Here is a 24974-nt window from a genome sequence, read left to right as displayed (position 1 = left end):
TGCAAATAATTCATACTGAAGTGCCCACGGATCTACTTTCATATCAAAAGATACAATAATATGTCAGCGCAGACACTGGTGGAGAGATTTAGCTTGATATAAGAGGGTGTCTTTCAATCGGGAAAGAACTAATGCCCCAGTCTTCTCCTTCTAACTATATCCAAATGAAACCATACCTACAAACCGCGACTTGATTGATCTTCAAATTCCTCACTCTTCATCCCCAACGCAAAAACTCATACAATTCACCATCAAGCATAAATAAAGCATACGATTTTGAGACCTGTTTATTCCGTGACGGTGGGACTTTATATCAAGGTCCGAGTCTGTGTTACAGTCGTACAACATTTGACCCTCCGCGACGAGATCAGTGCTACCACATGCACCTACACTATACCTGTGGACGACACGAGAACACGGGTTCAGGTCCGACAATGGCTCCAAAAGGTCGTCCTGGAGACGGCAGCTTTGCGAGGTAAATGTAGTGCCCTGAGGCTGTTTGAGTCCAGACTCCTTGATGGTCCCCAAGAGCTATGAGCTTGGAGAAGAGAATGGAGGTATGTCGATCTCCTGCCAGTATGTCTTCGTTTCCTACCCACGTGGTTGCCAGTGCTGTTCATGGCGCTGGCGATGTTTTTGTAAGCTGGAAAGAACAATTCAACCAGAAGGGAGTTGGACTGATAGCTGTTGTCTAGCTTCAAAGCGTACCGCCAGTTGTCTCAATAGTTGTAGCTCGATATGCCGCCCTCAACGATTTGTTCTTTAAATTACCTCCCCTCGCCTCTTCAATAAGGCACAATTACACATTATACAACACTGGACACTTTATTTACTGGGATAGTGCAAGGAGGACGGGCGTTCATTAGAAGGGTTCTATCTTTGATCACTGCTCCGGTTTCTCTAGCCTTTATTGAGGTAGTTAGCAAGATGTGCTATTGCTATTAGTCGGTCGTTAGGCCGACTCACAATCAACTGTGTTCTATTGCTAAAGTTGTGTTTGCAAAAGGCGTAGTAAGATGTATAGAGTTGTAGCGTAATATGGTCTTTCACAAGTCTTATTACTATCACGGTGTCATGAGCTCCTTGGACCCTGCATTTACCATGAGAGGGAATTCGTCATCGACGAGGAGATTATTCCGTCGTCTGGAAGAGATACAGATTTCCTCCGTCTCAGTCCGAAGTGTCGGAATAAGGCTACCGCAAACTCAGCAGCATCTGTTCCGGATTTTCAACCAGCTCCCGCACTCTGTTAGCCATACGCGCCATAGTCGCGCCATCCACCACTCGATGATCGGCACTCCAGCTGAAATTAACGAGTTCGCCTTTCGTGACCTGGCCAGCGTCGTCAAAGACAGGCAGAGTTCTGACTTTTCCAATGCCCATAATCGCCACTTCAGTCGGGACTAGCACTGGTGCAACGTAAGTGCCTCCGATATTCCCGATGTTAGAGACGGTGATAGTACCGCCGTTAAGATCCGCCGGCGTGATCTTACCCTCCCTGCCCAAGGCACTGAGTCGAGTTATGTCCGATGCAACATCCAAGATAGAGCGATTGGCAACATCTTTGATGTTGGGTACAATCAGCCCTTGAGGAGTGTCCATTGCAATGCCAATATTATGCTTGGAGCGCATGATAAGCTGCGGCTTATCTGGATTGGTTGCGTCAACCCTTGCGTTTAGTAGGGGATACTCGTTGAGAGCAAGAGACACAGCCTTCACAACAAACGACAGAAAGGTGACCTTCCGTGGGTCCTTTGCATCGGCGGCGAGTTTCCTTCGCATGGAATTGACAGCGTTAATGTTGAGCTCATCGGCGAATAGTAAATGAGGGATTGTGAGAGAACGGGTCATTGTCTTGAACATCTGCGACTGAATGGGCGTTAACTTGACTGCCGTCTCGGCTTGTGGCTCCTCAACCGCTGCAGGCTTTGTGGCGACTCCGGAGTCTCGCCTCATAGCGAATCGCTGTACATCCTCCTTCATAACCCGGCCATCCTTGCCAGTACCTTGTACATCTTCGATGTTGACATTCAGTGTCTTCAGCAGCCCTCGGACTGCGGGGGTGGCGAGCGTGGCATAGGGTGATTTTGATGTGCTAGTATCGACCTGTGACTGTGTGGGCTGAGGAGCTTGCTTAGGCTGTGGTTGCGTGGGTTGTGAAATTATTGGCTCCGGAGCTATTGTGATCGGTTCGGAGATGGGTTTAGGCGGAGGAGTCTCGTCGGGGTATTTCCTATCGTCAACCTCGATATCACAGAGAGCCTGTGCAGAATGACTCAGTACTCAGATCTGTAAGCTTCCGTCTGCAGCATACCTTTCCTGTGGGAACGGTGTCATCAGCCTGGAAATGGAGCTTCTTGACCACGCCTTCGTATCTCGACGTGATCTACAGAAATTAGAACGGGATCAACATAAGGGTCACGAATTCCATCAACTCACATCGTCAACTGCCTTATCAGATTGGTATTGACAGAGTGGCTTCCATTCCTCGATACGCGCCCCTTCCTCGACGTACCATTGGATGATCTGGACCTCCGTTATCCCTGCGGAGAGGTTGGTAAACAATCGATTCGAGCAGGGTTGCTCAACCACGTCTCAAAGAATTCAAATAAGATACAGGGGGAGCATACCCTCACCGACGTCCTTCAATACTTGGGACTTCACTCCCCACAAGGGCGCAGCTCTGTGAAATTGCCGGCGAGGAATGGTAAGTGTTTTGGTCGGAAGGGCCTTCGACCGTTGACCAGAGCGAAGAGCCCAGGAAAAGCTTCCACTGCACCGTAGAATGTTCATGATGATGATCTGAAGTCAGTCCTCACACTGAAAGAAAGAAGATGGTTCACAGAGATAGAAACCCAGGCAGCTTCCCGGCCGCATGATGGGTGTTGGGGGAGTAAGTAAACGCGGAGACTCCGCCGACGATAACCGACGCTCGGCGTCATTGCACGTGACCCTTCTCCGCATCTCCGCATTATCTCCGGGCCGTGCGTTTTCCCGCTGGAGTATGCATAATTGAGGGAGTGATCGAGATAGACCAACCGGTAAAATGCCATTGAAGAATCACCATTTCGCAGGGTGGACTTATACCTGATCTTATAAGAGATTTGGTCCGGTACATGACATACGTGGGCGTTAGTCAGTGACATGGTCATATTTCACCCGCCGGATCGTTTCTACTTACTTCCTTCATTACCTCTCCAGCCTATTAACCTGCCCAGCTTCATGCCGATAACATCGCCTAGCCAAACCGATACGTGACGGATGTTTATCCTGAGTCTACTCACATGAAGCGACGGGACACGTTCAAATTCATTCACAATCATACTATGAACTTTCTCATCATCCAAGACGAGTGCGAGTCCATAGACCCATGTTTCCCCACTACGGTCTGTGCTTAATATATCAGTGGAGCACGATTGCGAACCGGACTTCCGCAATTCTTTGTCGATCATTATTATGGCAACACCTCACTTGTAAAAGATCTGATTTCCCAGGGGTGACCAAACATCGACCGAATGTTTGATAATGGACTGCTGACCCTTGGCATGCCTGAAGTTTCCGGGTGCTGTGGATCGAGTCTTGCCTTCCATTGGCGCCGAGCCCATAATCTGCTGCTGAAGTTCAGCTGGGGATCTCCTTCAGCGCTAGCCACTGCCAATGATAAGCTGCGCCCCAATCGTTATTTTGAAAGGCTGATGCCTACCGACAGATTATTTCTTTGACTTGCGCGCAGCTTCAGCCCTATCCGAAAGTTTCTTGACCTAGGTCCTAGATGCAGAAAAATTTTCCCTTTGTGTCCTAGGTCTTTCGTTTCATCTACATCGATTGAGAACAGCCTATCCTTCATTCCGATCGAATTCTCATGCACGAGTGAACACTACAAGATGGTTGCCGAATATCTCACCATCCGCAACGTCACATCAACACCAATCCGGCTCAAGCGCATCGAGCGGTTCCGCGCGCCGGAGCGGTCGTTCGAAGGGGTGCAAACCTTCGCTAGGAACTTCACCCGCGTGCTCACCAACGTGACTCGCGCCACCACACCCGTCGCCGCCATCCACGACGACACCACGCCATTCACCCACAATGAAGCCGACTTCGAGATCGCGCCCTTCCAGACCGTCCACACCGAGATCCGCGCGTTCCTGGACTCGAAAAAGGAACGCCTGCGCTGGATCTTCGAGGTTGAGGGCGAGGAGCACCAGCTCCAGACCCCGGTGCCGACCACCGAGTCCGCCACCATGAAGGCGATGAGCGACGACCCCAAGTTCCGGCTCACGGGCGTCTTCATCACCCCGGAGTCGCACCTGACCATCTTCTCGTCCGCCCACCTCGAAGCCTGGATGCGGGAGCTCGACGGCGACGTGCTGCTCTCCTCGCTCTCCATCCCGGGCACGCACAACTCGCCGACCTGCCATGTCGCGGCGCCCTCGGTGCGCTGCCAAGCGGTCAGTCCGCGCGAGCAGCTGCGCAACGGGGTGCGGTTCTTCGACATCCGCGTCCAACCGCAGTACCCGGACGACGCGGAGCGCGACGAGCTGATCCTCGTGCACAGCGTGTTCCCCATTTCCCTTACTGGTAGCAAGTACTTCCGGGACCTGATGTGTGAGGTCGAGGAGTTCCTGTCGGAAAACCCGTCGGAGGCGGTGATTATCTCGCTGAAGCGCGAGGGACCGGGCACCCACACCGACGAACAGCTCAGCCGTATCCTCAGCGACCACTACACCTCCGCAGAAGGCAGCCGGTGGTACACGGAGCCCAAGATCCCGACCCTGGGCGAGGTCCGCGGCAAGGTCGTGCTGCTGCGCCGCTTCAACATCCAGGACAGCCTCAAGGAGCTCCACGACGGCCACGGCTGGGGCATCGACGCCAGCGGCTGGGCCGACAACTGCGCCGACGCCACCTGCCCCAGCGGCCAGCTGTGCATCCAGGACTTCTACGAGGTCCTCCTCACCCAGAACATCGACCAGAAGATCCAGTACGTCCGCGACCAGTGCCAGCGCGCCGGCGGCACGGTGTATCCGTTCGGCGTGCTGCCGGATTCGTCCGCCACCCGCGACCATCCCTTCTATATCAATTTCCTCAGCGCCAGTAATTTCTGGAAGGTCGGCACGTGGCCGGAGAAGATTGCGGCCAAGGTGAATCCGGCTACGGTCGATTATTTGTGCAGACGGCATGGCAGCGGGGAGGATGGGGATTGGTCCACGGGCATCCTGGTCACTGACTGGGTGGGCTTGGATGGGGATTGGGATCTGGTGCGGTGTATTGTAGGGATGAATGCCCGGGTGAGGGAGAGGCGGCTGGCGCAGGTGGACGATTGGTAGGATGGGCGGGGACCTCCCTGAAGTAGCATGATTATTACACCCATTTGATAGTGGACGTTTACATAGATACCATTTACTCCTATTCAGAAAGCTTCAAGCAGGCAAGGCCAACGTTCATGCAGTAAAACGAAGTCAAAAAAAAAGGTCATTGTATCCTAGAGCAGTAGACTCCGATCTCTAATCGATCTCATATGCTAAAATGGGTTGAGAACAAACACAAACAAGAAAAGGTCACACATGGGTGTTATTATACACAGAAAAAAGAAAGTGAAATCCCCCACCGAAAAAACCACATTGTATTCACCGCCGCGTTCAGGCGGACTCATCCTTCTTCTCCTCGGGACCCTTCTGCTCCTCCTCCAGGACGCTCCGACGGCTCTCCAGCGTGAAGTACAAGCTCTTACCCGCGCCCTCGAGGGTGTTGGTGATGCTGGAGCCGATGCTCTGGAGCGCCGTGACCAGCTGTGACCGCAAACCGTCCATACCGCCCTCGATGCTGCTGACCCACTTGGACTGCTCGACGTCCATGACCTGGCCGTCCATGCGGGCGGCGATCAGCGACAGCTTGCTCAGGCCATTCTGCACGGGGATCTCGTGCCAGCCCGGGTTGGCCTTGCGGGTCGGGGCGGGCAGGCCGACGACCTTGGGGGCCAGGACGGTGAGGGCGGCCTTCAGGTGCTCCGGCGAGACCTGGGGGATGGTGAGGACGGCGGTGGGGCCGACCAGGAGCGGCGCCATCTCGTGCTGGCCCTTGTGGTCGAGGACGGCGTCGTGGGCGGCGCGCGACAGGTCGTGCGTGAACAGGCTCGGGTCCAGCGGGATCTCGGCGGAGGTCTGCGTGACGGGGTCGACAGCGTCCGGCGTGGCCGCCGCCGCCGTGGTGCTGGGCCGGAAGTACTCGACGATGCGCAGCGCCACCTCGAAGATCCGGGTCTGCACAATCTGCACCTTGATGTGCGGCGCCAGCGCGGGCGCGGCGCGGCCCTCCGACGCGATCTTCTCGTCCACCTTGCGCATGGCGTGGCTCAGCTCCCGCCGGATCGCCGTCCACTCCACCGACTGCAGGTTGTCGTGCTGCAGGAACACCATCAGCGGCGCCGTGCGGATCATCGAGGTATACTGGCGCAGGAGCTGCGAGCGGCGGTACTCCGGCCGGCGGTATGACGGGGGCTGCGAGGAGGGATAGTGGACGATCGGAACGTGCGAGCGGGTCATCTGCTCGTGGGAAGCAGCCGGGGTCGTCGCCGTGCTGGCGTATCGGGCTGCAATGGCCATCTCATACTGGCAGAGTCTTTGGCGTCGGACTGGCTGGGCGAGCCGGCCGCTGGAGACACGCATCCGGGGAGGCATTGTGATGGTGGGAGGGAGTTGACGGAGGGCGTGAAGAAAAAAAAAGCAGTGACGGACACGGTAGGGAAAGTAGGTCCAAGAGACAAATAAGTATCTCCAAGTCCGGTGGAATTGACAACGCCGGCGACAATCACAATGTCTGAGGCAGGAGCGCGGACTGGCGAAAATATGGCACGAAATCTTGTTGTCCCGATGCGGTTAGACGGGACCTGAGGGCGGTGAGATTCTGCAAGTTTGCTTGCGCAGCGCCGGAGGGGCCCGAATGACTCTTTCTGCTTCGGTCTCTTTCATTGTCTCCTCGCATCTCAATTTATTTTCCATTTTCGACCTTTGGAGAAAGCTATAATACCTGGCTAGTGATTTTGGTTTCTTCGTCAGGAACAATGGCTGCTCCGCATCAGGAAACCAAGCAGGGACAGGTCTCTATCTCACCCCTCCTCAAGAGACTCGCCTACCCCGCTACAGAGGTTCAGGTCTCCGCGACCGAGATTGCTGCTGCTTTTGCGCTGATCTTCGAAGATGGGCTCTCGCAGATTCAAACCGCCGCGCTTCTGACGCTCTTGCACTCCACCGGACTCGATCGTGATGCAGAGGTGATCGCCAAATGCTCCCACCGCATGAGAGAAGCTGCCGTCCAGGTGGACAAGGCAGCTCTCAAGGCGGCTATGAAGTCCCGCGGTAAGAAGGAGGGACAGTACAGAGGTGGTCTGGTATGTCATGCCTAGTGATCCGATCGCTTCTCACAGTAGACTTATCTGACGGTCCCCCCCCCCCCCCCTTCTCGAGCTATAGTGTGACATCGTCGGAACCGGTGGTGACTCTCATTCCACCTTCAACATCTCGACCACCTCCTCCATCATTGCCTCTCCCCTTCTCCTCACAGCAAAGCATGGCAACCGTGCACAGACGTCTTTCTCCGGGTCCGCCGATGTCCTGCAGGCCGTGGCACCAATTCCTCCGAAGATCGATGCCGTCACCGCCGAAAACCTGAGCAAAGTGTACGCCGCGACCAATTACTCCTTCTTGTTTGCGCCCAACTTCCACCACGGCATGCGGTACGCCGACACTGTGCGACGTGGCCTGGGTCTTCGGACGATTTTCAACCTCATGGGACCCCTGGCCAACCCTGTTGATTGGGCCATCGAAGCCCGCGTCGTCGGCGTGGCCTACCAGAGCCTGGGACCGGTCTTCGTGGAGGCGCTCCGCCAGAACGGATGCAAGAAGGCGTTGGTTGTCTGCGGCGCGGAGGACCTGGATGAGATCAGCTGCGCTGGCACAACCAACTGCTGGCGACTGTCGGAGTACCCCAACGCCGCGTACAAGCAGCCGGAGAACGAGGATGACGAGTGCTCTTGCGACGAGGACCAGAACCCCCGCACTCTGGTCAAGATGGAAATGTTCCAGCTGCACCCGTCCGATTTTGGCCTGAAGGCCTACCCTCTGACGGAGGTGTTTGGGAAGAAGATGCCCAAGGACAATGCCGAAAAGCTGATGAGCATTCTGCGCAACGAGCTGCCCCGTGACGACCCAATCCTGAGCTTTGTGCTTCAGAACGTGGCCGCCCTTTTGGTAACGTCGGGTATCTGTGAGGCAGAGACCAGCAACATGGGTCCTGGGGACGATGGCCAGGTGATCACCGAGCGGGGACCTGGCGGCGGGCGCTGGAAGGAAGGTGTCCGCCGGGCGCGCTGGTGCATTGAGAGTGGCGCCGCTCTCCGAAGCTTCGAGCACTTTATCGAAGTGACTAACCAGCTGTGATGACTTTGGAATATGTATGTGCGTTATATAGTTCGGTTCTTCTACGGACAAGCATTGGGAGATTGGATTATTCTGGCCGGATAGACCGGTCTGATTTGAAGAACTTGTGAGTAGCATAGGATAGTGCAAGCATAGCATATGACCAGAGGCTAGGTTGTTGAGGTATAATCGGCCAGTTGCCAGGACAGCCTCGCTAGAAATAGTTTCCTATGCGACTTACCCATAGCCACGGTGACAGCCATAGCACGCGGACCCGACCTGTCCAGGCTCAATCTTTGAGCCAGTCTGACGACAAAGAACCTTACCCCGTCTACCCAGCACATCCGCACCACCACCACCACGACGCAAAGAGTATATGAAAAAAAAAGGGTGGTATGAACTCCCAAACACCACAGGTGAAAATGCACATCAATCGTAATCCAAGCAGCAACCCCATCTTCCCCTTCCTCCTTTCATCTCCCTTTTCAGTTTCCCATGAATCTGCTTCCCTTCCTCATCTCACCCAGCCCCCAAAGTAACATAACTGTAACTCAATAATCGGCAATCACCGCGCCTCAAACTGCACCATTCTAGGTTTCCGCAAAGAAAAATCGTCAGCAAACCCATCCTTCACCCTCAACCCCTCCTTCAAACCCAAAGGGAAAAAAAGCACAAACCTCTTCGTCCGCTCCTTATACAGCACACGGTGTCCGCACTCCTTGCACCGGATCTGATCGCCGCGCTTCAACGACACCCGCGAGTTGCACTCGCCGCACAGGTAGGCGACCATGGGGCCGTCGAGGGAGGAGCCCGCCGCGCCGCCCGCACCGCCGTCGGCGCCGCCGAAGGCGCTCTGGGAGCCGCCTAGGTTCGAGGGGACTTGGTAGGCTTCACGGGACATTCTTTCTCGGTTGTTGAGAGATGAGATGGGGTTCTTGTCTGGTGTGGCTAGAGGCTTGGGAGGTCTGCGATGCGATGGTTGGGTGAGCTGGTAGGTGGAATATTATCGCGGGAACTTTTTTGCGGCGCAGATAGAAGGATCTGGAGCGGTTAGTCAGCTGATTGTTGGTTCTGGTGGTGGTGGCCGTAGCTTACGGCTAGCTTGTTTGGGGTAGGCGGTGGGTTGACCCCGGGTCTATAGAGCACTGAATCTAGATATGCGCATTACCATCATCAAATTATGATTCGATGGGCCTTCATGGCTTGTCGATAGACGGGATTTCCTTTTACTCCTTGGCTGAAGGTAAGACCATTGTAAGGGGCTGAAATATTTATCTATATCCGTAGCTATGCAGTCATATGCAATCAGATGGAATCATATATGCGAACATCACAGGGTATATGTATATGTCGTCATCAAATGTCAGAAATCACCAACCACCACCGATCTTCCCAGCCAACTCGACCACGCGAGCGGCATCCGGTGGTCCCTGGGGCTTGCCCACGTCGCTCTCAACCTCCCGATATGTAGTATAAGCCAGCTTTGAAAGAGGCATGTCCATGAAAGTGGCCCAGTGGTTCAGGGCGGTATGCACCCTGGCCTCTTGTTCCGCAAGAGACAAGGGCTGTGATTGAGGGGCGACCTCACTCTCCGAGTCCGACTCGGCAGAATAGTAAGCCTCGTCCACACGAGCGAGCCATGCGCGCTGTTCATGCGGTGAGGGCTTCGGCGTCTCCCCTGAAGTCTCGGTCTGTGCGCTTGTTGCGTCCCGGGCGTCTTCAATGCGGATCTGTCCTCCGCCATTCGTGCAGCCCCCAGGGCATGCCATGACCTCCACGTATGCATAGTCTGAGCCCGATCCACCTGATGCAGCATTCCGTCCCATCGGCTGCCGTTTGCTGCCGCCCATCGGCCCATTTGCTGTCCGCGCACCCGGGAGTCTCGAGACTCGCGATGGCTTGAGTTTACGGACAAGGTTCTGGATGTTTCTGAAACCGTAGTAGCGGGCAGCCTTCATAATGGGCTGATGTTCGGGCGACATCAGAAAGTACTCCACAACGTCCGAATTCCGTCCTCGTTGAATCTCAATCTCGCTACCTGGATTTCGTGATTGAAAGCATTTGAGGACGTGGTAGAGGTAGCCTCCGGAGGTACCTGTCGTAGCATTCTGGACCGATTTACTCTTAGAGAAGAGAAAGTCGTGCAATACTGGGTCGGGGAATTGTGGCTGTGGCACAGGCTTCAAAGGCAAACTGGGCAGCGAAATGCCTCTGGAAGATGCCAGTGAAAGAAGCTCGCGCGTGGTGATGACGCAGTCAACGTCGCGAACTGGCGTGGTAGACTCAGCAGAGGACGGAGACCATGCTGCATCTGTGAGTTCTTCTCTGCTAGCCTCCAGCTTCTTGTCAAAGCACGGCATTATGGCCAAATGCCAGATGCGAGAGGTGGAAATTCCCAGGGACTTGCTAAGCACCGTTTTCAGGAACGTTCCGGTGAGTGCCTGGGGAGACTTGAGACGCGACAGGTGAGGAAGGATGAAAGGATGCGTCTTTTCGGCGTAGCAGATCCATCCTGGACATGCGGAGGACAGGATAGGGCGTTTCGGTGACGACAATCCAGGGGTGTCTGAGGTTGCAGCCAATGAGTCGCTGACTTCGTCCGCGGTGAGAGATAGAACGGCCTCTCTCATTACATTGGTGTCGACTATCCATGTGAAACCGCTGTTCTTCGCTCCTCCAGCCCGTAAACCCTGCGGGCCACTCAAGAATTGGTGAATCATGTTATCTGCATCCTTCTCTGCTATGCCGTAGGTCGCCGCCAGGCTCGCCCTCACTTGTGGACTGACACTCGCAACAAATATCCGACTCTCGCCATCATGAGCGTCATCGCCACTTAGCAATAGTTCGGGATGTGTATCGAGGGTGTTGAGGACCTCGGCGTGTGACTGCAATGAGATAAGCACTGCCTCGGCAGATGTGACACATCCAGAGCAGGCGAGACAGTCTGTCAAAGAGATCTGAGCCGGAGGGAGGTTTTCAGGTTGAACCTTGTCTTCTTTGGTCACTTCATAAGGATTCTATACAATTAGAGATTAGAGGTCTATTATTGGACAAAGTGGGGTGGAAGAGGGGAGGAGGAAAGGCATCGCTCGCGCACGTACATCTGAGTTTGACTCCTCCTTCTTTGGAAGGGTTTCGACTGGCTTAATACATGCGACACCAGGGGAAATAAAATCGTTGAGGTCGTCTGCAGAGAGAATTGCACTCATCGTGGCAGACGCCGGAGGCCGACGCAGTAGACTGGGATTGATAGAGGGTTCCGCGGCTCGTAGAGGTTCGAGTGAGCGCTTTGTAGATTGAGTGTGAAGTCACAGAAAGGCACGCAGTAAGCCTGGTGTAAGCAGCAAATGAAAGAGGGAATGTTTAGAGTATTTGCAGAGAGAAAGAACTCGAATTGAAGGTAATTGTGATAGAATCAATGCTTTGTCATCGTGGCGACGGAACCGCATTTGTACGGCGGATGAGATTGAGGTGGCTGCCCCGCGATCGGCGAAGATAAGCTCACCGCTTGCTGCTTCAGTCTAATCTTATCGCGTCCCTGATCATTCTGCCGGCCCACCGGACACGAGGCACCAACCGGTTGAACGCGCCTTCCTTGCTGCCTAGGAGCACGATTGTATAATACATGAAATGCATTTGAACAGAGGGGCTGCCAATATATCTGTCTGGTCTCATTGAACCTTTACGAGACCTCATGACCAATCCTCGAATGACGTCAAACCGGATTACTGATTATTTCCGGCCGGTGAGCGGAAGGCGGAAGCGGCCGCGTGCAGAAGCACAACATCCGGGGCGAGGCCAAAGAGAGAAGTTAAGATTGGTCGCAAAAGAAACAAATGCATTGCTCCCAAGGATTTTATCTACACGTCCCGAAGCACCTCCTATCGGGAAAATATGTCACGGCTCCAGATACGAAGCTCTTGACCCTAGGTTCAGCCCGAGGCTGACAACCCAGGTGGAAATACTGCTCGGCGATACTTTCGATATTGCTACTGCACTGGGTCCTTCTTTGTACCCCAACAACCAAAACAACGCAGAGCACGTTTGTATTCTCAATATGGCCAACGCGAACAGGCCTGGTGGAGGTTGGCTAAATGGAGCCCTTGCCCAAGAAGAGGCACTCTGCTATCGGAGCAGCTTAAGCTCAACACTCAAACATCGGTACTACCCCCTGCGGTTCCTCGGCGCTATTTATTCACCATCTGTCCTCGTCTTCCGAGAGAGCATTGATAAAGGCCATGAGCTGATGGACTTGGAAAAGCCTGACCTTTTCCCGGTGGTGAGCGTGATTAGCGTGGCTGCTATTCAGGACCCAGAACTAGACCACCAACACGACCCGCCGAGGTACAAGAGCCCGCGCGATCGCGAGGGAATGAAGTTGAAAATGAGATTGATTCTTCGAATCGCCGCGTACAAAAAACACCGCAGGCTTGTGCTAGGGGCTCTGGGTTGTGGAGCCTTTGGAAACCCGAACGCCGAGGTTGCTGATTGCTGGGCCGAAGTTTTGCGGGAGAAAGAGTTCCAAGGCTGGTGGGAGAAGATCGTATTCGCAATCCTAGACGATGCAAAGACAATTGCGCAGGGGAACGGGAATTTCGATGTTTTCAGAGACAAGCTTCATGGACTGACGATATAAGCGTTCGCGCAGCAAGAAATCGAGACCACAGGTATAACATGTCCAGGTTGAATTTCATCTCGAAATCGTCGCACTATAGTTATATTTGACAAGGTGGCGACGATAAACAGGAAAGCCCCCCACATGGAATCACTTCCTCACCCTTGTTGAGCGCCGTCTGGTTGTGGTTGTTGATTCCGACGGCTTGGTTTCCTCCTCATCTTCGGTTTTGATGGCTCTTTTGTTCTCTCTCTTGGAGCTAGCTTTTCTTGGCTTGGATTCGTCTTCGCTCACTGCTGTCTCATCCTCTTCCTTCACGACTGGGTCTCTCTTTCGCTTCGAGTTGCTGCCACTATCGCTGTCAGCTTCCTTTGCCACTGGACCAGTCTTCTTCTGTACGCTGGGAACCACAGCACTTGTTCTACCCCCAACGGTGAGGAAAGTGATCTTCTCTCCGTTGGGCAGGACTGATGGGACATTCTTCTTGCCCTTATTCCATCGATGCTTAAACAACCAATGCTCCGGAAACCTCTCGGAGTCGGCTAGCACTTCCACTGAGGTCGAGCAGACATAGTGCATAACGGTGTGGAGCTCCTTGATCTGGTCATCATTCAGGGTGTTGCTATACTGCTCTGGGTGTATCTTTGCGTGATACAAGATTTCATCACTAGAGCTAGTTTAGTCACGAATGTTTTAGGGGCTAAAAAGGACAATGGACATACCCCATCCAGTTCCCAATTCCGCTAATGTTCGCCTGATCGAGCAGAAGGGCCTTGACGGGAACCTTCTTGCTCCTTAGTTTCTTTGCAAGCCACTCCTCCGTGACAGTATCCTTATCAGCAACCGGATCCGGACCGTTCTCTTTCAATGGGCTATGCTTGCGAATTTCTTCGGCGGGACAATCGACGAGCCGTATGCGAGCTAGTCGACGAGGATCCACAAAGGCCGCCTCTGCCTTAGGATCACCGTCGGTTTCCAACAAGAACTTCCAGTACTTGGGCGGCCACTCTTTGTCTTCTGGTTTATCGGTACGATAGTAGTATGTGTCGGCATCACGGATCTTGAGCCAGCCAGCCATGCCAAAATGCATTACCGCATGGGGCGGCGTCGACATGGTGATCCAGAAATACTTGCCCTGCTGTCCGGCGCCAACGACCTTCTTTCCTTCCATTGCCTTCTGAAATTCAGCGGCAGTGGTTCCAACTTTTCCGTAGACGATGTCATCATGTTGGGCAGACACTTTCGTCAGAGTCTTGCCGACTAGATGGTGGCGTATGAAGTGGACGATGCGCGAAACCTCCGCTAGCTCGGGCATTGCGGAAGATGGGGTGTATGTCAACGAATGGGGCGTGTACAAGATTTCGAATCCTCGTGACTAACACAGGTCAAGCTTCAGAGGAGATTTTCCGGACTGGAAGTGAATTGCATTAGTTCGACTTGGAAGGAATCCCTCGTCAGGCGAAAGTATCGCCGCAACACGCGTCAAGGAATCACGTAGTCCCGTGATTTGAGATTGCTAACCGGTTCCGGCAGTAAGCTGCTTCTGCAGTGCTGATGGTCTGGTCGGCATGCGGGCCGGCCCTCATACGCATTATTTCCACTTCATCGCTTCAAGTCCTAGCTAATCCTCACGCATATCTGCTCCTAATACACTTTGGACTACTTCTAAACTATTGCCAAAGGAAGTTTGCAATCTCCTCAAGTACTTCCTCGGCCTCCGACAAAAATTCAGCGATACTCTCTTCTCGCTGATCGACTTGCCGCCAACAGACGGGATTGCCACCCACAGCCGGCTTGAACCGCATTCTCAACATACAAAGTGGATTTATTCTGGGCCGAGAAACGTGCGTTGGACGGGGAGGCAGGGAAAGCAGAGCGTCAGAAAATGTTTCACCAAACTTCAACCGCGGCCCCTGCGTTAAGCCCCAAGTTTTGTTTCAATGAAAGGGCACTCCGAGGTATGTAGACTCCCGTCGCCACCAAAGCGTGCAATGACACAAACAGGCGCTGACGAAGGTCTGCACTGGTAATCAGAATTCCTGCGCCTCTCACGATCGACGATAGATGATTCGATCACACAGAATCTTAATGCATTGTATACTCCGGCGCGGGATGGTTTCGACCCCTCCTCAACGGCCGCCCGCCAGATAGACCCCACGGCGGAGCGAACAATCGACCCGGCAGCCTGCGAAGGCTTCAAGAATAAAGTGCTGTTCCCGTCATGGCAGGCGCGGTCAGACGTGCTCAGTTATTGCGCTGGTGTGGCAACGAGCCCCGACCCGGAAGATCCGGACCTTCTCCTGCGGGAAGTCGAGTCGGCTAAGGACCGCGAGCGCGTGGTCGACGAAAGACTCGATCCTTACTCTGCGCGGTTCTTCCCTCGCGAACCACGCACGGAATCCCTGGCATACCTCGTTCGGTATCAAAGAAGCGTTGAAGATATCATTCGTGCGCGGACCTGGGGTCTTGTGACGGAGCGATGCGAAAGCTCATCAGAGAGCTGGGAGGAAGCGCTGAATAAGTGGCGCGAAAGCAAACAACGACCAGTGAGGGACTTGTAAGATTGTCCTTGGTTCCAGTCGATGGAGTCTCGCTTGGGAGTCTTCTACTTTGGAGGGTCGGGTCGATTCCGGCCAGCACAAGCGATCATTTGACCATTTTCATTAAGTTATGTATGTAAATGACCATGTAACAATAGCATTCAACGGCGTTCTTCACTCTTTCAGTTTCTTTCCATTGAGTAAACCTAGCATAGTGAATAGACAGGCTGTCTGCGCAGTGTTGCATATGCATGCAAGCGCCGCTTCGGATCATCATCTTGACTAATACGGAGCAGCCTTGAGCGGAAGACGGCGGTCGGGAAAGAACTTTATGAATAATTATAGCTTATTTGTAGCGATTTCAATAGAAATTGCTCGACTCAAAAACCTCCGGATTGTTTATTGTTGTTTGCTGCTCTTCTTGCGATATTTCCTGTCAAAAGTTCTTGTTGTAGAATCGGTCAGAGCTTATCGCTGCCTAAGCAATCATCAATCGTCATTCCTCCCTCTACTACGGAGTAGTATCGAGTCCGTCCCTCTTTCCCTCTCTCTCCCCCTCCCCGCGCACGACCACCGCCCAGCTTCCGTCTTCCGCACACAGTCATCTGGCAAGTCCGCAAGTCTGCAAGTCTTTGCACTGCACCTTCCACCTGTCACCCACACGCACCATGCCACAACCATTGAGCTCCAAGGATGCGGCCTTGTTCCGCCAAGTGGTCCGTCATTATGAAAACAAGCAACATAAGAAAGGTGCGTTCTGCAAAACCCCCCTCCACAATGAACACGCTTGTCACTTTCGCAAGTGGGTAGCAGGTGCAAAACAGCTAACGCCAATGCTCGCATCGCACAACAGGCATCAAAACCGCCGAACAAATTCTAAAGAAGAACCCCAACCATGGCGATACCTTGGCGATGAAGGCTCTGATCATGAGCAACATCGGCCAGTTGGAGGAGGCTTTCGTGCTGGCCAAGGAGGCCCTCAAGAACGACATGAGGTCGCATATCTGCTGGCACGTCTACGGGTTGCTGTACCGTGCGGAGAAGAACTACGAGGAGGCGATCAAGGCATACCGCTTTGCCCTGAGGATCGAGCCCGAGTCGCAGCCCATCCAGCGGGATCTTGCGCTCCTCCAGATACAGATGCGGGATTACCAGGGCTACATACAGAGCCGGACGACCATGCTGCAGGCCCGCCCCAACTTCCGACAGAACTGGACCGCCCTGGCGATCGCACACCACCTTTCCGGCGATCTTGAGGAGGCCGAGAAGGTGCTCACGACGTACGAGGAGACGCTGAAGACCCCGCCGCCCACCTCTGACATGGAGCACTCCGAGGCCGTCCTGTACAAGAACACAATCATGGCCGAGGCCGGCAAGCTGGAGCAGGCATTGGAGCATTTGGAGAAGTTCGGTCGCAGATGTGCCGATGTGCAGGCTGTGCTGGAGATGAAGGCGGACTACCTCTTGCGCCTGGACCGCAAGGCCGAGGCCGAGGCCGCTTACACTACTCTTCTCGAGCGGAACCCTGAGAACTCGACCTACTACGATGCTTTGATCCGGGCTAAGGGTCTTTCCAAGGACGACCCCAAGGCTTTGAAGGCCTTGTACGACTCCTGGGTGGAGAAGGCCCCCCGTGGTGACGCTGCTCGCCGGATCCCTCTAGACTTCCTCGAGGGAGACGACTTCAAGCAGGCTGCCGATGCCTATTTGCAGCGCTCGCTCAAGAAGGGCGTTCCCTCGCTCTTTGCCAACATCAAGGCCCTTTATACCAACGTGGCTAAGCGGGATACTGTTCAGGAGCTGGTTGAGGGTTACGTCTCGACTCCTCAATCCAACGGCTCTGCCGAGGGTCAGGCCGACAGCGACAATACCGAATTCCTTTCTTCTTCCCATTACTTCCTCGCCCAGCACTACAACTACCACCTCAGCCGGGACTTGACCAAGGCGATGGAGCATGTCGACAAGGCTATCGAACTTTCGCCCAAGGCCGTGGAATACCAGATGACCAAGGCGCGGATCTGGAAGCACCACGGCAACCTCGAGAAGGCCGCCGAGGAGATGGAGAAGGCCCGTCTGCTGGACGAGAAGGACCGTTACATCAACTCCAAGGCTGCCAAGTATCAACTCCGCAACAACGACAACGAGAAGGGTCTTGACAACATGAGCAAGTTCACCCGGAACGAGACTGTTGGAGGCGCTCTGGGCGATCTGCATGAGATGCAGTGTGTGTGGTACCTAACGGAGGATGGCGAGGCCTACCTGCGCCAGAAGAAGCTCGGCCTCGCCCTCAAGCGCTTCCACGCCGTTTACAACATCTTCGACACCTGGCAAGAAGACCAGTTCGACTTCCACAGCTTCTCGCTGCGGAAGGGCATGATCCGCGCGTACGTGGACATGGTCCGTTGGGAGGACCGCCTGCGCGAGCACCCCTTCTACACCCGTGTGGCTTTCTCGGCCATCAAGTCATACTTGCTCCTGCACGACCAGCCGGATCTGGCCCACGGACCTATGGCTACCAATGGGGTCGGAGAGGATGAAAACGAGCGCAAGAAGGCCCTCAAGAAGGCCAAGAAGGAGCAGCAGCGCCTGGAGAAGCTGGAGGCCGAGAAGCGCGAGGCAAGAAAAGCGGCCAGCACCGGCAAGAGCGCCGACGGAGACGTCAAGAAGGAGGACCCTGATCCGCTTGGCACCAAGCTGGTCGCGACCCAGGACCCGCTCAAGGAGGCGATGAAGTTCTTAACTCCCTTGTTGGAGCTCAGCCCCAAGAGCATTGAGGCTCAGACTCTCGGGTTCGAGGTTTATCTCAGAAGAGGTATGTCCATCGCCTTGCAATTTGCTACCACCACCCCTGCTAATCTCACCCTCGATTAGGTAAATACGCGCTCGCCCTCAAGTGCCTGACTGCCGCCCACTCGATCGACGCCGCCAACCCTACTCTCCACGTTCAAATCCTCCGACTCCGCAAAGCTCTGGACAACCTGTCCGAGCCCCTTCCTGCTGAAGTGGCTGAGGCCGTCAACGCCGAATTCGAGGCTTTGCTCCCTAAATCGACGAACCTGGACGAGTGGAACGAGTCCTTCATTTCCACCCATAAGGACAGTGTCCCTCAAGTCCAGGCCGGTCTCACCAGCCGGCAGCTCCTGGAGCCCGACACCAGGTCGCAATGCGAACAAGAGCTTACCGCCACGCTTGACTCGACCGACATCACCATCGATACCGCGCTCACCGGCCTGGAATTGCTGACCGCGTGGGGCAGCGACCAGGCTGCCAAGACCGCCTACGCTCAGAAGGCCAGCAGCAAATGGCCTGAGTCATCGGTGTTCCGTCTGGAGTAAAGGATGAAATAAAATGAAAAATGGAAAATGCGTTGGATGGGTAGAACACTGTCACACGTTACCCGGCTCAATCAATCAGGGCTTGTTGTGTGTGATCTCTTCAGAACTGGATATTTATTCCTTTTTTTTGTTTCTGGTGATTAGCCCGGGTATAGCTATTGCAGTTGCGTGTTTGAAGTATACCTTGTTTGCATGGTATGGGAACGCGTAGAAGAAGAGAGGGGGGAGACAATTTTAGCTAGACGTTATAAAAGAGCTTTCGAAGTTTCAGGGTGTGTATCACTAGGTTAGTTGTTGATGCTGTCAACGTAGCTTACTTGTTCTAGCTACATAAGTTCAAGAATGTCAACTGATATGAAGCGGTTACTCAAGACGGTTTGCGAGGCTCAAGGCAGAGCTCCTCTGATATATTTTAGACACCTGCAAAAGAATATTTAAACAACAAGAAGCCTGCACAATCAAAACACCTCTAGATTGGAATAATATACACCTCTAAGTACAACCAGAAATGAAAAAGAAGATAGAAATACAACCAAGAGCAGCGACGGTTCCTTTTCCCATGCAGAATGACGACAAAAACAAAAATAAATGATATATCATATCAACAAAGACGACAGCCTCTTTCCCACAAGAGGCCTATCATAAGAACTGGATCAATCCCCCACAGAACTCTAGCTATATACTTGTGTCAAAACAGAATCCCCCATCTTGCCCTTCTATAATCTATACCGATCCTTGCGGCAAAGATCTCTTGTACATGCACATAAATTCTACTCCCCATCCTCGTTGTCGAGGTTCCCCAGGATCGGCCGCCGCTGGAGGGTGGCCTCGTCCTCGCCGTAGCCGTACTTCACCCACAGGCGCTGCCACACGGGCACGGGGGCGGGCCGCTCCTCGCCGCGGATATATTCCTCACCGCTGGCGATGCGGGTCGCCCGGCTTTCTTCCTCGGGGGACACGGTGTACCGGTGCATGCGGGAGGCTAGCCGGGGGTCCAACACGATGGGATCGAGCCATTCGCGCTCCTTGTCGGGTTGGGTTTCGTCCGTGCGGTGGACGGATTTGTGCCAGTCGCGTTCGGCGGTGGCGAGGATGGTTTGTTGCTCGGGGATCGGGATGGGGTCGGAGCTTGTGGTGAGTGATTCGGAGGAGTCAGGTGTGGGGTTGGTGGGGGTGGTTTCGGTGTATGGGCGGCTGGAGGAGGCGAGGACCAGGGCCGCGACGTCGCGGCCGATCTCGTCGGCGAGGTGGCGGCGGTTCAGGTAGCGGTAGATGCGGATCGGGGTGTTGAGGAAGCCCAGGAGGTGGGGAAAGGCGATGGGCACGGAGCCGTCGAGGGTGGCGGGGAGGGTCGGCGGGAGGGGTTGCTGGTCGTAGGCACTGGTGGGGAGGTAGGTTGGGGTCGGACCGGTGGGTTTCTTCTTCTTCTCTTCCTCTTTCTTTGGCTCTTCGGAGGGCGTGGTGTCTTCTTGCTTCTCGGGGGTTTCGGGGGCACCGTCTTCGGGAACGGGGGGTGAGGGTTGTTGTTGTTGTTGTTGTTGTTCGTCTTCGGTGGGTGCAGGAGGGGGGTCCAGAGGGCCGAGCCAGCCCTCGTGCAGACCCCGGATATACTCCTTCCAGGTGTGTCGGCCGATCACCAGATCGCCCTTGGGGCCCGGTTCGTCTGTGATGCCGAGGTGCGTCCGCGTGTCGTAGACGACGCCCTCGACGCTGGGCTCCTCGACGACGGAGCTGGGCTCGCCCGCGCGGCGTCGCGTCTTGCGGATCTGCTCGGCCAGGCCCGCGCGCACCTCGCCCTCGCGCCGGCCCTCGATGACCTGGTAGTCGACCGCCGCGGCGACGAGGATCGGCTTGACGTATTCCTTGAAGTGGTCGCGGGCGACCCGGAGCCCGTCTCCGGGCGGCGCGGCCAGGAAGACGGTAATCTTGCGGCGCATCTGCTCCACGGGCAGCGTCTCCTTGGACAGGTGCGCCACCAGGTCACACCATTTCTGCTGGGCGCGGCGTTTCTCTCGACGGTCGTAGATCAAGGCCGCGGTGAACGAGCCGGTGATGGTCCAGAAGATCATCCAGTTCCGGGAGGGGAGGCGGAATTTGATGTTGGGGAGACCTGGGAGTCTATTTGTTAGTTTGTACGATTTCATAATTAGAAGACATTGGGAAAGGGCGAGGTGCCATACCCATCATCCTGAAGGCAGGGTTGACAGGCTTGGAGGCGGGCTTCGAGGCCGCGGACTGAGCGGGCCCTGCAGTCTCCGCGGGCTTGGGGTTGGAGGAGTCTGCCATGATGGTCGGGGTATTCAACTGCCCGGAATAGTCCTCGGGGTGTAATGGACGGAGTAGCGGACACAGAGGAAGATCAACTTCCTCGTAATTAGGTGGTGATTCCCGAGGTCAAGAATCTACTACTATGGCGGAGGCCCGAAAAAGTTCGGGGATGCACGCTACAGCTCCGTCGGATCCACGTTGATCCGTCCGGGGGCGAGAGAATATCTCAGTATACCTACCCATGTTTGTTTGTACGCTCGGCAAGCAATGCTCTTAATTATAGGTAGCTATAACTTGCATAGCTGATGGATTCACTAGACAGCCTGATTACTGACTGTGGCTTTTATATCCTCCGACCACCTTTTGTTACATGTGCGAGCATAGCAGAGGGCTTCTGGGGATGTACTGTACAAAAGTATACCCAGTCCCGTGATCCGAATGGCCCTGGAAGGCAGAAACAATCAATCCCTGATGGAGACTTAATTACTGGGTGATCGGAGGATCAGTCTTCGCCTGATAGGGATAGTGAAACCACGCAACTGGAGACCCTGGCATGCCGTAGCGAGCGAGTCTGGCCTTCTTAGTGTCGGTCTTGGTGATGGATGCTCTCCAGATTGTTTCAGATCGATCCAGTCCTTTTTGAGATGCTGTGGTTGCATGCCAGCCTCAATTCTGCTGTATCTGGTTTACTCTGGGAATGTAAAGGATGATGTATGTGACCCGTCTTTTAAAGAGTCGCAATTGTTTCATGTCTTCCACGTTATCAATCATGAAACACCAACATCATTGCTGGTGGAGGTGGTGGACAGTGTCAAAGAGCCAGATTCGCCTCCTGAGACTGTACAGTAACTTACAGAGTACAGTTAGTAGCCCTGAGTGTAGCCACCGCTCCTTAGTTTGGATCCCATCAGCCGCCGCCCGCCCCTTAAAGTTGAAATCTCCCCTTCCACCCTTTCCCTTATTCTAACCGCCCCTCCGTCTCTCTCCTCTTTAGTCTAGCCCAAACCAAACTCCACTTGAACTTCCACCACCACCACCACCACCACCACTACCACATCTTCCACATTCTTGACTCCTCCTCCTTCCTCCTCCGCTTTCTCTCCCCTTCGCGCACAGCTCTCCCACCAACAACCAAAACCCTCCACCGCCATCCTCTCATCGACCTCCGCCTTCTCCCCCTCCCCTCCTTCTCCCCCCTCCCCCTTGGCTTTCTGCTTATCGTTCGTTTCTTCTCTTTTCTCCCCTTTCTTCTCCCCTCAAAACTAAACTTCTCTCCCCGCCATTCTCTGTCAATCACGGCTATTCAGCCTCGGGGAGGACAGTTCTGCCCATCATGGATCCCAACAACAATCGTCTCCACCTGAATTTCGGGTACAATGATCGCTCCTTCAACAACCCGGCTGCCAACAATCGCGCTTATCCCACCACCCCCTCCGCATTCCCTCAGCCCATCTACCAGAACCAGGGTGGCCAGGAATATGTCGATGCTCAGAATGGTGCCTATGGCCAGGGTTATTTTATGGCCAACCCCTACCAAGCCCAGGGGGCCTACGCTCAGCAGCAACAGCAGCAGCAGCAACAACAACAACAACAGCAACAGCACTACGGTCAGAACATGCAGTCCTCTCAAGCCGCATACGGATCCCGCATGGGCTACAACGCCAATGACGGGACGAATGGCCTGATTCAGCAGTTCTCCAACCAGGACCTGAACTCTCCCCGGTCGGGTTTCTTTGGTCGCGCAGCCTCTCCCGCTCAGCGACCCCGGACCGCTGGCTCCCCCGCCGCCGCACAACAGCAACCCGGCCATCTGGCCCCTCCCATGCCACGCAGCCCCCGGACCCCCGCCGAGAACGAAGAGCTTCAGCGCTACCCGGAGCGATACTCGGAAAATGTTCACAAGCGTGGTAAGGCGGCCAAGGAATTGGTCAGTGTGTTTTTCAATGAGAACATTGAGCGCGCGCGCGACCGCAATCTGCGGTGAGTCCTCGTCTGATCTTAGTCGAACTTCGTGAAAGAGGCAATACTGACTTTGATTCCTTTCTACAGGTCGGCGGAGCTTGATAAGATGATTCGTGACCCTGGCGTCCCGAAGGATTCGAAGCGCAAGGAGGCGGAGGTGCTTGCGAAGAAGGAGTCGACTTTCTTGCGGTTCTTGCGTACCAAGGAGACGCCACAAAACTTCCAGACCATCAAGGTCATCGGAAAGGGTGCGTTCGGAGAGGTGAAGCTGGTGCAACGGAAGACCGATGGCAAGATCTACGCGCTGAAGTCGTTGATCAAGACCGAGATGTTCAAGAAGGACCAGCTGGCCCATGTCCGTGCCGAGAGGGATATTCTGGCCGACTCTAAGGACAACCCGTGGTTGGTCAAGCTGCACGCTTCCTTCCAGGACTCGGCTTACCTCTACCTGCTGATGGAGTTCTTGCCCGGTGGTGATTTGATGACTATGCTGATCAAGTACGAGATCTTCTCGGAGGACATTACTCGCTTCTACATGGCAGAAATAGTCATGGCTATCGAGGCTGTCCACAAGCTTGGTTTCCTTCACCGGTTGGTCGATTTGCTGTGATCTGCGGAAACAACGCTAACTTCCCTGCAGTGATATCAAGCCTGATAACATTCTTTTGGATCGTGGAGGTCACGTTAAGCTGACCGATTTCGGTCTCTCCACCGGCGGCAAGAAGACGCACGACAACTCATACTATCAGAACCTACTCAAGAACTCCACGTCAAAGGACAAGAACCGCAACTCGGGATACTTCAATGACGCGATCAACTTGACTGTTTCCAACCGTGGTCAGATCAACACGTGGAGAAAGTCTCGTCGCGCTATGGCCTACTCGACCGTCGGTACGCCCGATTACATTGCGCCGGAGATTTTCAACGGGCAGGGATACACTTACCTGTGTGATTGGTGGTCTGTTGGTGCTATCATGTTCGAGTGCTTGGTTGGCTGGCCCCCATTCTGCGCCGAGGACACGACCGACACCTACCGTAAGATCGTGAACTGGCGCGAATGTCTGTATTTCCCTGAGGAGCTTGTCCTCTCGCGGGAGTCGGAAGGTTTGATCAGAAGGTACGTTCCGTTCTTGCTGCACTGTGAGGGTGTCTACTAACAGGCTTCAGCTTCCTGTGTGATACCGAACACCGTATTGGCAGTGAAGGCGGCCAATTCGGCGGTGCGACCCAGATCAAGAACCATCCCTTCTTCCGTGGCGTTGTTTGGGAGCAGCTGCGCAGCATCCGGGCGCCCTTCGAGCCGCGGTTGAGCTCGAACATCGACGTGTCTTATTTCCCCATCGACGAGATTCCTCAGGAGGATACCAGTGCCATCCACCGCGCCCAGGCTCGGGCCATGCCGGAAGAGCAGGAGGCGGAGATGAGCCTGCCGTTCATCGGCTACACGTACAAAGCGTTCAATGCCTTCCAGGCAAACTAAGTTATAGACGTGGATATTGCATGTTTGTTGGTGAACCCACGATAGACGTCATTGAAGAGTCCGAAAGCGGGCGGGCTTGCATTGATGGATTTTCAGTGGCGCACTCGGCATTTCGTCTCGGTATTACCACATTGTGCATCCGTTTCATCGAGCATATAGCGCATTTCATCATCTCTGTTGGTCACGACCCAGGCATATCCGTTTGATTTCATTGCATCCTTGTCGCGAGACGACGACTGCTCGCTGCTAGCCGTGTATGTAGCTAGGAATTCGAGTGACATGTGGACTTCACGGCGACTTAGACTTAGACCTAGACTTGACTTCTGACTTAGAGTAGCTGTATTCTTGGAGTAATTGTGGAAC

The 24974-nt window shown here is 54.5% G+C and overlaps 12 protein-coding genes across 12 annotated transcripts; 6 read left to right on the top strand and 6 right to left on the bottom strand.

Moving 5' to 3' along the window:
* Positions 1 to 888: 888 nt before the first annotated feature.
* On the bottom strand, positions 889 to 2867 carry BO72DRAFT_527283 (putative 2-oxo acid dehydrogenases acyltransferase). The gene is made up of 5 exons (XM_040950094.1): positions 2631 to 2867; positions 2440 to 2543; positions 2315 to 2386; positions 967 to 2262; positions 889 to 905 (listed from the first exon to the last, which is right to left on the bottom strand). The coding sequence occupies exons 1-4, from the start codon at positions 2791 to 2793 to the stop codon at positions 1195 to 1197; spliced, it is 1407 nt and encodes a 468-aa protein (XP_040801800.1). The 5' UTR covers positions 2794 to 2867; the 3' UTR covers positions 889 to 905; positions 967 to 1194.
* Positions 2868 to 3518: 651 nt separating this feature from the next.
* BO72DRAFT_96226 (phosphatidylinositol-specific phospholipase C) lies at positions 3519 to 5443 on the top strand. Its single transcript, XM_040950834.1, has one exon. The coding sequence runs from the start codon at positions 3885 to 3887 to the stop codon at positions 5322 to 5324; it is 1440 nt and encodes a 479-aa protein (XP_040801799.1). The 5' UTR covers positions 3519 to 3884; the 3' UTR covers positions 5325 to 5443.
* A 25-nt stretch (positions 5444 to 5468) lies between these two features.
* On the bottom strand, positions 5469 to 6823 carry BO72DRAFT_447579 (mitochondrial 54S ribosomal protein uL10m). Its single transcript, XM_040944579.1, has one exon. The coding sequence runs from the start codon at positions 6672 to 6674 to the stop codon at positions 5637 to 5639; it is 1038 nt and encodes a 345-aa protein (XP_040801798.1). The 5' UTR covers positions 6675 to 6823; the 3' UTR covers positions 5469 to 5636.
* A 136-nt stretch (positions 6824 to 6959) lies between these two features.
* On the top strand, positions 6960 to 8656 carry BO72DRAFT_447578 (anthranilate phosphoribosyltransferase). The gene is made up of 2 exons (XM_040944578.1): positions 6960 to 7384; positions 7467 to 8656. Exons 1-2 carry the CDS (start codon positions 7058 to 7060, stop codon positions 8430 to 8432), a joined length of 1293 nt encoding a protein of 430 aa, XP_040801797.1. The 5' UTR covers positions 6960 to 7057; the 3' UTR covers positions 8433 to 8656.
* Positions 8477 to 9343, bottom strand: BO72DRAFT_527279 (Rpo12/RPC10 RNA polymerase subunit family protein). Its single transcript, XM_040950093.1, has 2 exons — positions 9089 to 9343; positions 8477 to 9001 (listed from the first exon to the last, which is right to left on the bottom strand). The coding sequence occupies exons 1-2, from the start codon at positions 9310 to 9312 to the stop codon at positions 8977 to 8979; spliced, it is 249 nt and encodes an 82-aa protein (XP_040801796.1). The 5' UTR covers positions 9313 to 9343; the 3' UTR covers positions 8477 to 8976.
* A 324-nt stretch (positions 9344 to 9667) lies between these two features.
* nar1 (iron-sulfur cluster assembly protein NAR1) lies at positions 9668 to 12010 on the bottom strand. The gene is made up of 2 exons (XM_040947418.1): positions 11513 to 12010; positions 9668 to 11428 (listed from the first exon to the last, which is right to left on the bottom strand). The coding sequence occupies exons 1-2, from the start codon at positions 11618 to 11620 to the stop codon at positions 9782 to 9784; spliced, it is 1755 nt and encodes a 584-aa protein (XP_040801795.1). The 5' UTR covers positions 11621 to 12010; the 3' UTR covers positions 9668 to 9781.
* Positions 12011 to 12120: 110 nt separating this feature from the next.
* BO72DRAFT_376943 (uncharacterized protein) lies at positions 12121 to 13047 on the top strand (the record flags this gene model as incomplete). Its single annotated transcript, XM_040941238.1, has 1 exon — positions 12121 to 13047. One exon carries the CDS (start codon positions 12121 to 12123, stop codon positions 13045 to 13047), a length of 927 nt encoding a protein of 308 aa, XP_040801794.1.
* Positions 13048 to 13111: 64 nt separating this feature from the next.
* Positions 13112 to 14460, bottom strand: BO72DRAFT_96149 (putative formamidopyrimidine-DNA glycosylase). The gene is made up of 2 exons (XM_040950832.1): positions 13749 to 14460; positions 13112 to 13693 (listed from the first exon to the last, which is right to left on the bottom strand). The coding sequence occupies exons 1-2, from the start codon at positions 14339 to 14341 to the stop codon at positions 13177 to 13179; spliced, it is 1110 nt and encodes a 369-aa protein (XP_040801793.1). The 5' UTR covers positions 14342 to 14460; the 3' UTR covers positions 13112 to 13176.
* Positions 14461 to 14626: 166 nt separating this feature from the next.
* Positions 14627 to 15630, top strand: BO72DRAFT_96171 (MIX23 family protein). Its single transcript, XM_040950833.1, has 2 exons — positions 14627 to 14984; positions 15061 to 15630. Exons 1-2 carry the CDS (start codon positions 14912 to 14914, stop codon positions 15585 to 15587), a joined length of 600 nt encoding a protein of 199 aa, XP_040801792.1. The 5' UTR covers positions 14627 to 14911; the 3' UTR covers positions 15588 to 15630.
* A 325-nt stretch (positions 15631 to 15955) lies between these two features.
* BO72DRAFT_427935 (peptide alpha-N-acetyltransferase complex A subunit NAT1) lies at positions 15956 to 19266 on the top strand. Its single transcript, XM_040943007.1, has 3 exons — positions 15956 to 16316; positions 16420 to 18378; positions 18438 to 19266. The coding sequence occupies exons 1-3, from the start codon at positions 16235 to 16237 to the stop codon at positions 18899 to 18901; spliced, it is 2505 nt and encodes an 834-aa protein (XP_040801791.1). The 5' UTR covers positions 15956 to 16234; the 3' UTR covers positions 18902 to 19266.
* Positions 19267 to 19353: 87 nt separating this feature from the next.
* Positions 19354 to 21290, bottom strand: BO72DRAFT_477070 (Tim22-complex subunit TIM54). The gene is made up of 2 exons (XM_040947417.1): positions 21082 to 21290; positions 19354 to 21011 (listed from the first exon to the last, which is right to left on the bottom strand). Exons 1-2 carry the CDS (start codon positions 21185 to 21187, stop codon positions 19672 to 19674), a joined length of 1446 nt encoding a protein of 481 aa, XP_040801790.1. The 5' UTR covers positions 21188 to 21290; the 3' UTR covers positions 19354 to 19671.
* Positions 21291 to 22343: 1053 nt separating this feature from the next.
* Positions 22344 to 24943, top strand: BO72DRAFT_447571 (serine/threonine protein kinase CBK1). Its single transcript, XM_040944577.1, has 4 exons — positions 22344 to 23149; positions 23219 to 23722; positions 23772 to 24248; positions 24299 to 24943. Exons 1-4 carry the CDS (start codon positions 22503 to 22505, stop codon positions 24609 to 24611), a joined length of 1941 nt encoding a protein of 646 aa, XP_040801789.1. The 5' UTR covers positions 22344 to 22502; the 3' UTR covers positions 24612 to 24943.
* Positions 24944 to 24974: the final 31 nt, after the last annotated feature.

This window comes from Aspergillus fijiensis (assembly GCF_003184825.1).
Source record: "Aspergillus fijiensis CBS 313.89 unplaced genomic scaffold BO72scaffold_20, whole genome shotgun sequence".
Lineage (NCBI taxonomy): Eukaryota > Fungi > Ascomycota > Eurotiomycetes > Eurotiales > Aspergillaceae > Aspergillus > Aspergillus fijiensis.
The sequence above is the reverse complement of the archived record's forward strand: the minus strand, read 5'-3'. Positions and strand labels throughout refer to the sequence as shown.

Bases quoted from the DNA above. Each gene is read 5' to 3' on its own strand.
- BO72DRAFT_527283 (XM_040950094.1), bottom strand. From the start codon at position 2,793: ATGAACATTCTACGGTGCAGTGGAAGCTTTTCCTGGGCTCTTCGCTCT. The intron at 2,544-2,630 runs GTATGCTCCCCC...ACCTCTCCGCAG, and splicing joins ATTGAAGGACGTCGGTGAGG to GGATAACGGAGGTCCAGATC. The intron at 2,263-2,314 runs GTATGCTGCAGA...CATTCTGCACAG, and splicing joins ACACCGTTCCCACAGGAAAG to GCTCTCTGTGATATCGAGGT.
- BO72DRAFT_96226 (XM_040950834.1), top strand. From the start codon at position 3,885: ATGGTTGCCGAATATCTCACCATCCGCAACGTCACATCAACACCAATC.
- BO72DRAFT_447579 (XM_040944579.1), bottom strand. From the start codon at position 6,674: ATGCCTCCCCGGATGCGTGTCTCCAGCGGCCGGCTCGCCCAGCCAGTC.
- BO72DRAFT_447578 (XM_040944578.1), top strand. From the start codon at position 7,058: ATGGCTGCTCCGCATCAGGAAACCAAGCAGGGACAGGTCTCTATCTCA. The intron at 7,385-7,466 runs GTATGTCATGCC...CTCGAGCTATAG, and splicing joins GACAGTACAGAGGTGGTCTG to TGTGACATCGTCGGAACCGG.
- BO72DRAFT_527279 (XM_040950093.1), bottom strand. From the start codon at position 9,312: ATGTCCCGTGAAGCCTACCAAGTCCCCTCGAACCTAGGCGGCTCCCAG. The intron at 9,002-9,088 runs GTTTGTGCTTTT...GCGGAAACCTAG, and splicing joins TATAAGGAGCGGACGAAGAG to AATGGTGCAGTTTGAGGCGC.
- nar1 (XM_040947418.1), bottom strand. From the start codon at position 11,620: ATGAGTGCAATTCTCTCTGCAGACGACCTCAACGATTTTATTTCCCCT. The intron at 11,429-11,512 runs GTACGTGCGCGA...CTAATTGTATAG, and splicing joins AGGAGGAGTCAAACTCAGAT to AATCCTTATGAAGTGACCAA.
- BO72DRAFT_96149 (XM_040950832.1), bottom strand. From the start codon at position 14,341: ATGCCCGAGCTAGCGGAGGTTTCGCGCATCGTCCACTTCATACGCCAC. The intron at 13,694-13,748 runs GTATGTCCATTG...AACTAGCTCTAG, and splicing joins GGAATTGGGAACTGGATGGG to TGATGAAATCTTGTATCACG.
- BO72DRAFT_96171 (XM_040950833.1), top strand. From the start codon at position 14,912: ATGTTTCACCAAACTTCAACCGCGGCCCCTGCGTTAAGCCCCAAGTTT. The intron at 14,985-15,060 runs GTATGTAGACTC...ACTGGTAATCAG, and splicing joins CAATGAAAGGGCACTCCGAG to AATTCCTGCGCCTCTCACGA.
- BO72DRAFT_427935 (XM_040943007.1), top strand. From the start codon at position 16,235: ATGCCACAACCATTGAGCTCCAAGGATGCGGCCTTGTTCCGCCAAGTG. The intron at 16,317-16,419 runs GTGCGTTCTGCA...ATCGCACAACAG, and splicing joins AAACAAGCAACATAAGAAAG to GCATCAAAACCGCCGAACAA. The intron at 18,379-18,437 runs GTATGTCCATCG...ACCCTCGATTAG, and splicing joins CGAGGTTTATCTCAGAAGAG to GTAAATACGCGCTCGCCCTC.
- BO72DRAFT_477070 (XM_040947417.1), bottom strand. From the start codon at position 21,187: ATGGCAGACTCCTCCAACCCCAAGCCCGCGGAGACTGCAGGGCCCGCT. The intron at 21,012-21,081 runs GTATGGCACCTC...ATAGACTCCCAG, and splicing joins CCCTGCCTTCAGGATGATGG to GTCTCCCCAACATCAAATTC.
- BO72DRAFT_447571 (XM_040944577.1), top strand. From the start codon at position 22,503: ATGGATCCCAACAACAATCGTCTCCACCTGAATTTCGGGTACAATGAT. The intron at 23,150-23,218 runs GTGAGTCCTCGT...TCCTTTCTACAG, and splicing joins GCGCGCGACCGCAATCTGCG to GTCGGCGGAGCTTGATAAGA. The intron at 24,249-24,298 runs GTACGTTCCGTT...AACAGGCTTCAG, and splicing joins TCGGAAGGTTTGATCAGAAG to CTTCCTGTGTGATACCGAAC.